Source organism: Opisthorchis viverrini (genome assembly GCF_000715545.1).
Source record: "Opisthorchis viverrini unplaced genomic scaffold opera_v5_500, whole genome shotgun sequence".
NCBI lineage: Eukaryota > Metazoa > Platyhelminthes > Trematoda > Opisthorchiida > Opisthorchiidae > Opisthorchis > Opisthorchis viverrini.
Genome location: NW_008752163.1, coordinates 75,043 through 86,827, shown reverse-complemented (window position 1 = coordinate 86,827; position 11,785 = coordinate 75,043). Strand labels below are relative to the sequence as shown.

The 11,785-nt window shown below is 45.4% G+C and overlaps 2 protein-coding genes across 2 annotated transcripts in view; one reads left to right on the top strand and one right to left on the bottom strand.

The window, feature by feature from the left end:
• Positions 1–1,058: 1,058 nt before the first annotated feature.
• Positions 1,059–11,785, bottom strand: part of T265_11465 (hypothetical protein) — a gene marked incomplete at both ends in the record, with an annotated part of 25,303 nt that continues 14,576 nt past the window's right edge. Inside the window, 5 exons of the mRNA XM_009178124.1 lie at positions 1,059–1,151; positions 6,156–6,353; positions 7,420–7,721; positions 7,866–8,074; positions 10,690–10,862. Of these exons, the coding sequence (XP_009176388.1) occupies positions 1,059–1,151; positions 6,156–6,353; positions 7,420–7,721; positions 7,866–8,074; positions 10,690–10,862 (975 nt within the window). The remainder of the gene's footprint in view (positions 1,152–6,155; positions 6,354–7,419; positions 7,722–7,865; positions 8,075–10,689; positions 10,863–11,785) is intronic.
• T265_11466 (hypothetical protein) lies at positions 3,477–3,857 on the top strand (the record flags this gene model as incomplete). The annotated part of the gene is made up of 1 exon (XM_009178125.1): positions 3,477–3,857. One exon carries the CDS (start codon positions 3,477–3,479, stop codon positions 3,855–3,857), a length of 381 nt encoding a protein of 126 aa, XP_009176389.1.

Sequence of the window (11,785 nt, the reverse complement as noted above, 5' to 3'; positions counted from 1 at the left end):
GACAGCCTGATTGTCATTAATGGAAGCACTTTCAGAGCCTCGAACTAATAACAGCCCGAAGCGGCACACTGAAAGTAGACGTTTTCTGTGTGTGATAAGGATCACAGTCACTCTAGTGGAACACATATGATAAGAGATAAATGTAAGAGCGAATTATAGTGAATAAACACTCGCAAAATCATGCAACGCTTCCACACCATAAAGATCGAAACGGCAGTACAAAGGGAATAGAGTGTAATATCAATCGGGAGTAGAAATTGACAGATTCTGATGGAATCTTAACATTGAAGGAACCGTCAATACTATTCAAAGTGGCCACAGTCATTTTCTCTTGACGTATCATATTAGACGCTCGAAGAATCCGGAAAAAAAACTTTAACAAAGACCGAAGCAGTAAACAGCCCCGAACATGGTTCTGACAGTAATTGAGGTACTCGTCAAACCATGACTAAAGTTAGAGGATCAACGTAACAGAGTGTTGTTCGGTCTCCCAGTCATGCTGTTGAGCGAAGAATCTGTAGCGACCCAGTCACCCACATACTTGACTGTTCAACTCACAGTCGCTCACTGGATCGCGAGGCTTGTTTTTTCTCATACGCACAAACACGTCGCATTAAGCTGACTCATCGGACATCGATTGTCTGCACCGCCTAGTCAGCGTAGCGACCAATCATGTGACGACGCGCCCACGTTTACGCACTGGGACCTACATAAACGCAAACCGAACCCAGTCAAGCAGGGAGCAGGACGTCAACCTCTCCACAAGTCCACGGACAATCATGGAACACGTGTAGCAGCCAAACTGCGGAGAAAACACGTTCCCGCCGTCCGGACTTCCACCAAGGGACTCTCGCATCCGATAAGTTCCCTTTTTGACCTGCTCCCATATTCGCACTGTATTTATTTTTATACGCGTCACAGAAATACTGAAAGCTTTTATTAGTGCACATTCACCTTCTGATTTGTGTTATGGCTATCATCACCTGTGCACTAATAAATCACCGTGATTTATTGCTTTATGTATCATTTAATCAGCCAGTTTCCTTTTGTCGTGAATGTCACAAGGACACCCTTCGAAGCCCTGCATTGGCTCCAGCGAACCCGTCTGCAACGAATTCTCCAATACGACCAAGCACCAAATCGTTCACCCGCTGAAGTTGGTTTGTCCCTCTAATACAAGCATATTTGCCTTATCTCGAAGTTGTTCTTATATTGCGCAAAAAGGGACAGGTGGTGGACCGGAAGGTCCGTGGTTCGAACCCGACCTCTGCCTCTCGACTTCCTCTGTCTAGGCTTGGGCAACCTGACAGTATCATAGCCCTCGTGCTTCCTTCTGATAGTTGGCAGCTAGGTGCCGAAAGGGTGTTACAGCTGAATGATGATGATTCAACTTAAGCACAACACTCTGGTGTTTGTTGTCCAAAATATCTATCGTTGTTCTTTGTGTCGTCACTTCTCATACCCACAGGTCAGACACTCGATTAATAACCTATCCAAATCATCATCATCGACGGCATGACATCAGTGTTCAGCACCGATGCTTCGCTACTGTACCTAACCAGAAAGGCGCACAAACCCATCACCATCTGTTCCTTAATTAAGTATGAGAAAATAACAGTCTCTCAAGTGCATTCAGTAACACTTCTACAAAACGAATGTTAACAAGCAACAGAAATCCCCTTCAGTTTAATTGGGACCCAACGATTGGGCGCCACCGTGTACTTCAATGACCAGAAAAGTCAACTCCAATGTCATCAATGCAGCCCAATTTGACCGCATAAGTGAGCACCAACCCTGTAGGGCGAAAATGCCAATACCAATACCACAGCGAAACCAACGCAGCACAATCAAACCAGAAGACGTTGGTTTTCCCGTATTTTTAGGACGTACTCCTACGAATCTGTTACGCAGCAAATCAGGAGAGAATTAAGCGGCACTTGTTGATGCCCGACAGCTTAGACAAATTCACTAATTTGGCTGTTGATATAACTTTTATCGCCCAATTTAGTTATCACATAAGGAAGAGTAACGCTGTCAAAGAATCTGACAAGTTTGGAAGGATATAACAAGTAGAGTAATCACCATGCTTCCAAGTAGTGGCAGCTGTGCCGCAGTAAGCCTTGGGTTTGTAAACGAGTGCTACACGCTGAAACATCCGAGAACGGTTGCTATAATGATAAAAAGGTAGGAATCGTTTTCATTTTCGAAACTCCCCTCATTTCGAGGGTAATCCCACTACTTCCCTACAACCACCAGGTATTCACAGCAGTAAAACCGAACAGGTGAGTGGTCCCCTACAAGATCTGCAGGAAAATCGTTGTCTTTTCACAAGGATCGCCAACCGGCTGCATTTTAACCGAGACTTGTAGGTGCCATCTGCATTTATTTTCCCTAAGCCGGTGGATGTGCATTTTGGAAGCATCCGAGAATGTACCTCAAAAATGTGATTATATCATACTGTATCAAACATGGCGGTAAAATGGGGCGACGTGCCACCCATGTACGCATCCCGAATACGGATCTACAGCTCGAATAGGCAAACGAATCAGAATAATTCACTCAAGCCACACGACAAGCGGCGTCCCGTCACTGACCAACGGATACCTAACGACTGCCTCGGAGAATATAGGCGTGACTCTGCAACCGTCGCTGATAAGTCCCAACAAGGACGATGCAGTTGTGCAGTTTCTCTCGGTATTTCATTATAGACTAACTTCAAATAAAGGTTGAAATCTGAATAACTACTCACGACCTACAAACCACAAGCAATCTGCTTAGAAGGCATAAGCTGCATGGATTTTCAATGCGAGAACTCATCAACGCACAGAAATCTCCACATTAAACCACGAAACACGAATCGCGTGAATGAAGAATGAGTGGCGCTATATTTTCCCTAAGTTACTTACATGCTTGGTAAGTCACTCGAGGCCGAATGGAGTGATATTCAAGCATTAACCGGAATGTCGCAGATTCAAATCACCCCAGAGAATCATTGGATATGTTCCGCTGATGACTACCAACAAGGATGAGGCAGCCATTCAGCGATTCCCGCATTTTAGGCATTGAGGATGGGCCCCAGATTTGAAGTTCAGATGAACCGCACGTAACTACGTAAAGAAATCAACCAATCTACTGATATGCAGTTGTTTGGTACACAGCATAAGGTAACTGTATGCAAACAATTGCACGAGAGCACAGTAAAGGAAGTTGAGCCAAGTAATAAAACAATGAGCCATGTCACGCAGTTAGCAGCCGCTGCTAGTTCGCGAAGGAATTACCTCAGTGATATAGTCGCCGTGCTTATTTGACCTCCACTCCGACGTCTTAAGTCTAACACAAATCACTCTTCAGACACTGAGAAAAGATGGCAACTCATTAAGTGCATGAACACAGTACGGCCTTGGGAAAAACATAGACGGGTGCTACCAGACAGGATCAGTATCAAGGATGGTCAATGAAGGCAATGGACTAAATAAATGGTTGGTGATGCAAATTCCAAACAGCGGTATGCGGCTACGATATCCGTAGCGGCGTTTTTCAGTGTGGCGAGAGGAAAAGTAACAACCCCCAAACGACTCGCCCACATATTTGGTTCGATGTCCCTTTCCGAAAGAGAAACAAACGCGATCATGCATAAGAAAGCATCAAAACGAAATCCGGGAGAACTGGATGTAGATAATCGTCAATTATGTCGTATATTCAGAGTAGCGATTCAACTTTTCACTCGAGACGGAGTAAGTACGCCAAACAAGTACAACGGATATACACTGGCTAACCTTCAGTGGAATAAGCATACTGAAATCCGGATAGTTTGTGGACCGGCAGTTCGGAGGCATTGGAAAGGAAACACGAGGTGAGAAGAGGGCGATAGAAGCATGACCAAAGAGAAAGAAACAAGTAACCCAGTAAATAGTTGGGCGACCGCAATGAGATGAAAACACAGCCAAAACTCGTCCAGATTGGAAAGGAACCGGATATGATGGTTGGAGTCCACATCATACTACAAGGGAGCGTTTCCGGAAATCAATGGTCCCAAGACTGCTTCAGCAAGTTAGCCTAAGCGATCCTGCAGAAAGCAGAAGAGAGCAAAAATGTGAGATAACAGGCATCTGTGTACAAAGTGAGGTGTTTCATTAGGAAAATGCTATTCAACTAATAGACAAACGGCAAACAGCTCCCTCCCCCCGTGTGACACAATCAGTTAACTTAAGAATAAAGGTTGAAGATAGCTCAGCAACGCCGCCGTGTACATATGACGGTCGACTGTACGGGGAGAGTACTGAAATCCAAGTAGCTCAGTTCGATGATAAGATATGTCTCATTCGAGTCGGGTGATAATTTGTTTAGACAAACCGATTACTCTCGAATGCTTGTAGGTAGTTGGGGGTTTTGTTTGCTGTCTTGAAGCTAGCTGTCTGATTGGTACGATAGCACTCACTTTAGAGATCGTCCGTCACATGGAGCTAGGCCAACGGACCCCGCGCAGGTAGCACCACACATGCTCCATTCACTGAACTTTGCACGCAACCGTCTGAACGTCTTTTAGTCGGTGTAACTTCAAGGGAATCAAATCACTCAGCGAAGATAAACGAGCGGCTCTGAAGCTACTACCACGTCCTCACTGTTAATTATCGAATCAAATGGGGATAAGTACACCCCTGGTTGGTTCACTCTGAGTGAAACCCATTTATGTATGAACAGCTATGGTTAGCTAGTAGGCAGTCTGGTCAATACACTGGTGGTCAGAAAATGTTGTTTCCTGCAACAACTCTTGCTTAGACGGTAGAATTTTAGTGCTTCAAGGTCACCAACCTAAATGAGAACAATTAATTACCTGAACATGGTGACACCCACCTAAGACAGACTGGTGACCTGGTTTCGTAATAAACAAACAAAAAGTAAAGCTCGAATGAAATGCGGCGATGAACCACTGTATGGTTTGACTAATCGAACTATCATCATGGGGAGTTAGTTTTACCATCGCTGAAGGTCTAGCACACCGAGAGTTTCGAGGTGAAACAGATGATAGCGAAATAGATGGAAAAACAACCGTCCATATCGAGTACACCGTCAGGGGCGTACTGCTAATGACACGGGAACGACGTACAATGGTTAGTCAGGGATTTACTTAGTTTAGCTTAGAAACTGAGATCAGTGAGTAGCCTTTATCCAATGCACTAATTACAACAGAAGTTAAAATTCCGTGCACTCTTCTGAGCCGCAAGACGCAAAACAAGCCGCTTATCTGTGAAAATCACCTAGTGACAAGGTTGAATAAGCAGTTACAAGCTGGTGTCACATGATCAAAACCAAATGCCTTGCTTCAAAACTTATTGTGCACACAGAACTAGTTGACAAACTTGGTATGTATCAGCTCAATGGTAGACAGAAGTCTGGAGGTTTCTGACTGCGTAACAACAGTCGGAACGGATTTTAGATTGATTCGGTGACTAGTTTGCAGCAGGGGCTTGGCAACAAGCAACGCCGTTTCACGGTTTGACCTCCCACCTTCTGGAAACAGTGATGCACGGCTATGTACGTTCTGTCAGAGGTCCTGACAGATGTCGGTCCGCCCTATTGATTTGCTTCGGCGACTGAAAGAGAACTGATTGACGGCGTTGCTGGCAAATGAACCTGACGAACTACTTTCAAGCCTTCTGAGAGTAATTGCTTCAGTGGTCTGAATACACCGCACCTGTGCAACACTGCAGATTTGTCCTGGAGTCAAAGTAAATCAGCTTTCCAACAGGTTGACAGTATACTGCAAAAACACAAAAACCTCTCACAGGCTCCCCATATGATAGCCACTGCAGACACGATAACACCGCAACACATGGTAATACCAGCAAAGCCTCCAAGACATTCATTTTGGAGCACCGTTCTGGGGAAAGGATTCTTTTTTCAGATGTCCTCAGCTTCAAAACGCCTCTCATTGTGGAACAGCACTATCCCTGTTCGGATGGGACGCCCGGTAGAAGTGACACCCATAGCGCCGAAGCCAGAACTCGCCGATCGATCTCAGACCATGAAAATAACGACCTAGAATAGTTTAACAACTGATCTGCATCACCCTGTCTTAAACCAAAAGTGTTAGTTAATAAATGCGCTATTTTTATAGAACCGAAGAGGTGAGAAATACATTTGCAAGAGCTCACCTGAAGCGACGTGACGACACCACTAGCCAAAGAAGACAGTCGGGTGGCAACCTTGGTGACACCCTGACGGACACCATCCTTTATCGACTGCATTTCGTCGGAAATCTGGAATGATTGTTGGGGCCGTGCTCGTCCAAAGTAATCATCACTGGAAATCGAGGAGCTGCCTTGAAATCGACTGATATCCAGATCACCAGGCTAGAAATACGAAAAGGCAAGAACAGTAACCAATATCAAACAAATAGGAGAATCTTTCACATCGGAATCGACCGACTGAGACATGACTTCGTACTGTATTGGCATTTCCAATAAAACAGGATGCAAAACAGTAAACGATTAAGCTGAACAACTTGACAAACTCCCTTCTTTTAACATAACTACAGTCTAACAAACCACATACCAAGCAACGTGTATTGTGAATTCTGCCACCATCAGGATAAGGCACGCCACTTCCCCTTTGTGAACGCAGAATGAGCCTTTAGTATAAGTCCGTTGGCTTCAGTTGCTCATCAGACGTAAATTAGGTGGAAATCGATCTCCCTCTTTCGCCCTTTCCTCATCGGCCTGATGTTCGTCAACAAGCGAAACGTTGCTTACCATGTTAAGTCTGTGCACCATTTTCCCACGCTCTCATTTTCGCCCTATTTCTCCAGCCCAAGTGAAATTTTTCTAGTTAAAATTCAGATTTTCTCAGTATTCACTTCCAACTCCCTGTCTACTTCATCTCCAGAACGTTTCGTTTTGTGGGCCGGATTTTATGCTTAAGCTCATTACTTCGACCATTGTACCTAGGGGTGATTTTCGTCTGCTAAGGGGAGAACATGTGTTGTTGCCACAACTACGGATCTGCCAGTGGGTTCGATCACGCGGTCCTCTTTGAGTCGATTTCCGAGTCAACTTTACGTTCAGATTAAATTAGTGAAATAGTTCAGTAATTTGAAATAGGTATCCTTCGTAACTGCAATATTCGCAACAAAAATTAATTACATTCTTCATTAGACTGAGCATGAGGCGAACTGAAGAGCAGACCTAACAAGGCATATGAAGACCTGCGTGTGCAAGCTTTTCGTGGAGGAGTTTGTGGGCCTATGAAGTGCTTTCATCGAATTCGTAGACAACTACACGGTTGGCGGAATAGAAACACGCCCATGGCAGTGTGTGGAGTTGCATGCACCGACAATGAATATGCCCTAGATACCGAATAATATGAGGAGGAATGATTCAAAGCAGAGATGGGAAAATTCGGCATGACCATGATCTTTACCTCGGTTCGACCAAAGTACGTGTCGGAAGATATGGCAGTCGCGTTAGCAAATTTAGTTCGAAGTGCTTCGGATTGCTCACTCGAAGCTTCCTGTCGGGAGCTGATCGGATCGGGTCGAGGTCTGCTAGGTGCTGAACGGCTCCAGTCCGATGTGGCACCGTTATCCTCCGGAGCCGTGAGGTAAGAACGGTCTCCACTTGAACGGTCATTGAAGTCATTTAGACGCGCAGCGGATTCGTTGGGGCTTTTGATTACGGTCCATTCATCCAGCCACGAACTGGCGGAGCTCTTGGGTTGTCGACCTGTAAAGTGTGCACAACAGAGTGAGTGGATTTCGCGGTTTCAAAAATGTGAGTAACAGTGCGCTGATAGCGAAAGAACAACTAGCATGTTTTTTTAAACGTATTAGAAGGCAAGTATGAATGCACACGGACACATATTCATACCGAACAAATCATCGGCCTTGGATTGCGACGATCCGCCATACGAGTCAAGAATCCGATTACTGGACCCGAAACCAGTGGTAGAGAAGTACGGATCCATGTTAGATGATGTAATGGCTGACGAACGATTGGTGTTAATTCCGCTGGTGGGAGTAACGCCTTCTTGCTCGATTTTCTGAACGTTGGAAAATGCAGAATGTCCTATTCCGGTTCTGTTGGCATATAGAAAAGGAAGGGGGATTGAAAGCGCCACAACAAGACCCAATCCAAGGGCTAACTAAATATAAACATTGTAGATATGCTGATGTCTCCTGCAAGGTAGTTCCCGAAGAGCGTTTCCCAAAAGACGGCAAAATGACCTGGTCCCAAATTCATCTGCGTTGCGCAAGATCGACTGGTTCTCAAGAGGGATGCACCCTGGATGTCTTGCACCCATTTGCAGGGCTCATGAACTGGAAATCGTCATTGGGTCTTACTAGACTGCGGGATCCAGTCTTCAGGCTGCTTAGAACCGGAGGCTTCACAGGATTTCCATAAGATAAGTACTTTTTCCCAGTGAGCAATTAGTAAGCACAAGATTTGTGTGAAACAAGAAATACAGCCATTTCCAACATAACATATCACGCTTTAAGCAAACTACCGCGACTTTCCTACTATCAAACTGCACATTCTTACCCAACCTCTGCAGGCATCGATTCATTTCTACGAACCACTAGCATATATCTGTGGAATTTGGTCTACTAGATTTGCCTCATTGACCAGCACATGGTGCACCTGACGCAAACAGGTCAATAGGCAACACTGGCTACAACCATCGACTCAATCCGCACCGATTTCAGCTGTCTTTGAATAAACACTCAATGAGTACTGCACATCTATCGAATGACGGTACTAACCTAAAATACACACTCCGCCCCGATGGAGACTCGAATGATGCTGCATTTCAACGGAATAGTGTGCGGAGAAAGTGACGCATGACAGCAGGATCTATCCTGCTGGTTGGTTTCCGATACACAGGTCTGTCCGGTCTGCTTAAGGAGACGTTTAAATCACGGAAAAATCTATTGAAGTTCGCCATGGCAACAACTTGGATGCACCTACGCCAATGAGCAAGTGACTGGGCCGTGTTTGGCGTGTCCCGTGTCAGGGTCCACATCCAGGTAGATGGCAATGACCAGTGCGGCTGAGTTTGCTAGTAATGGCTTTCATTCTTTGTTATTAAGTCATCGCTTCACATCCACTGGCTCATTTCCAACCTTCGCGTGGTTGTGCAAAAATGGTTCTCTGACGAAGTTCGTCGATTAGATTACGGAGCACGTGAGCAAGCAAGCGTAACCTACCATGAATTCATATATCGTGGGCACGTTATCTCTCCCGAAAACCAGTGAACGTACATCCGATGATCCCATCAGACTCGAAAGACGCTCCAAAGACACCTGTGGTCAAACTCTGAAAGTTTTCTAACATCCCAAGCTCGCAGAGGCCAAGTTTCTGACCAACACAACAATATGGAGGGTACCGCAACATTCTAAACCCGACCCTTGAGAGAAAACATTACGTCATGCCCGGACTACAGACGATATAGGTTGACAAAAGCTGCTCTGACCTTCCCGGTCCCGATGGAAATGTCGTCTTTAGCTAAACAGAAAAACGTGAACTGTTCCTACTCGATGAATCCCAAGAATGGTGGGAAACGGTCGTCGGCTATCGACCGTTTATGAACAGTGGAGCGGGTACAACACATCCATCGAATAATCGCAAATCAAAGGATCCAGCGAAGTCTGCATGTAGGATGGGAAAAGGTTGGCTAGGGACATCGGTGGACAAAGAACCGTGCGGGCAAAACGACACTTTACGGCTGCTCAAATAGAGGAGGACCTTTCAGTTGGGCTACGCTATTTTGAACCTTCGACTCGAAAATCTGACCCATAAGGCATAAGGGGGATGTAGGGTTTTGTTTGGGGACCCTACTTCTAGTCTCCTACCTAAGAGAGTGATCCCTGAGAAAGCGGGCATTAGGATTTTCTTGAGGGACCCTGCCCGGAGTGGATGACTCAATAGTTTAACCTGTTCGATGGAATAGAATATAACATTACAACTTCCATAAAAACGGACATGCTAGTCAACAAGGGAGAACACCTTACTTCCTGAACTCTTACACCGCAGATAATGGCATGACTTTACCCCCGAACCACCCCAAATTACGATTACCCGAAGTAAGGGGTCTCACTGCTTTTAGTCTGACTGACCCTTCGGCCTTCCTGGCATGCTTGCACCTTGTGAAACGAGATTCCAGCTGGTGTAACCCGCGGGATGATTGCAATACGCAAGCTCTCTCATCACACGAGGGTGACAAATTTACGCAGCGACCGATGCTATATCGGTTATGCACTTCCTTCAGCGGCTGTCACACTTTGTTGGACACCTACGGTTGAATCTTTCCAAGGGTCCTAGATATTGTCCATGCATCTCCACAGCCAGCAACAATAACCAAAACACTAAAGACCCCCGAAAACAGCTTAGAATAAGCCTCAAAACTGATAAGGAAAATTGGTGGCTAATTGTGATTTCAATATGGTAATAGCCTCTATATCAGAAAACCTTATATTTTCGGTCTATCAGACCCCGCGGCAGGTTTGTAAACGTCCTACTGACACCGAATTAAATGGATGAAATCGAACAGAAAACAGGCCTAACGAAGGGAGCAGCCCAAAATCAGTCAGAAAAAAATGATGTAGGAATTGTGATCGACTGCCAAAGACCTGAAGTTTGGAGTTCAGACAACAAGTGTACAAGGTAATTGCCTAGCGGAACGACAACTCCTTACCTTGTGTTCAGATTTGCACCACTCATTCCCAGTCGTTCCACCTGCTCTGCACGCTTGGGATCAACGGATTTGAGCGCCGTTTCGCGTTTGTCTCGTTCATCCGCAACCTCTTTGTAGGCCAGACGAAGGGAAGCTCTAATTGGCGGACGAACAAAACGAACGATAATTGGAATCTGTCGGCATCGATTGTGAGGAAAGTGGTCCAGCAGTTACGAAGATATGTTATTGTACTAATGACGAGTTGCCTTGGAAGCAACAAAATCAAGAGCCAAAAATAACATTTGTACAATATCTAGATGTAGCACATTACTCACAAGGTTGCTGAAAAGCTTTCGACAGCCCCCGACTGTTTTCACCCTTGTTGGGGCCCACCAGGTAGGCGAATTTCCCAGTTTCAGTCAACCCTATGTTGTATGCGAACCGAAACTGGAAGACCACTGTAAACGAGAGACTTGGCTGGATTCAGTTGAGTCTCTTGCCAAACATTTGTACCACCTCCGCTTGATGTGAATTTCGGAAACAGAGTCTCCTTAATTTTGCTGGTTGAATTAGCAAAACACGTTGCGAGATATTTGCATTTCAGACAATGTCGTAAGCCCATGTGATATCGCATTACCGATATCAACAGCGAGATTCGAACTGTGGAACGACATACGAAGGGAAATGTTCTTGATTCCGTCACTCAAGTGAGATCCTATCTCAAAAGTATGTCAAAGATTGACACTCGCGTGTATTCAGTAGAAACATGGCGTCCACTAGTTCCAAATCGAGGGATTTCGGTAACGGGCTCAAGTCACTGACTACCCGGCCAGTCTGTCTCATCCGTGGCTACCACGACAAATACACAGACAAAGCTGAAAGTGACGCTTGTCAACGAAGCTATGAGCACTTCCTAAAGCCGGCAAGACAACGTACTCTAAGAACCACCAGACAGGAACTAGCATAATAAGCCCCCCACTCTGCTACGTAACAGGAACCCAATGGCCGAACAGATATTGGGGCAGCATGTATTAGGAATGACTTGATTGCTACTAGTACGAATAACTTTGGTGAGAATTTAGCTCATTAAATTCCCCTCGAATGAAGGTGGAGGACT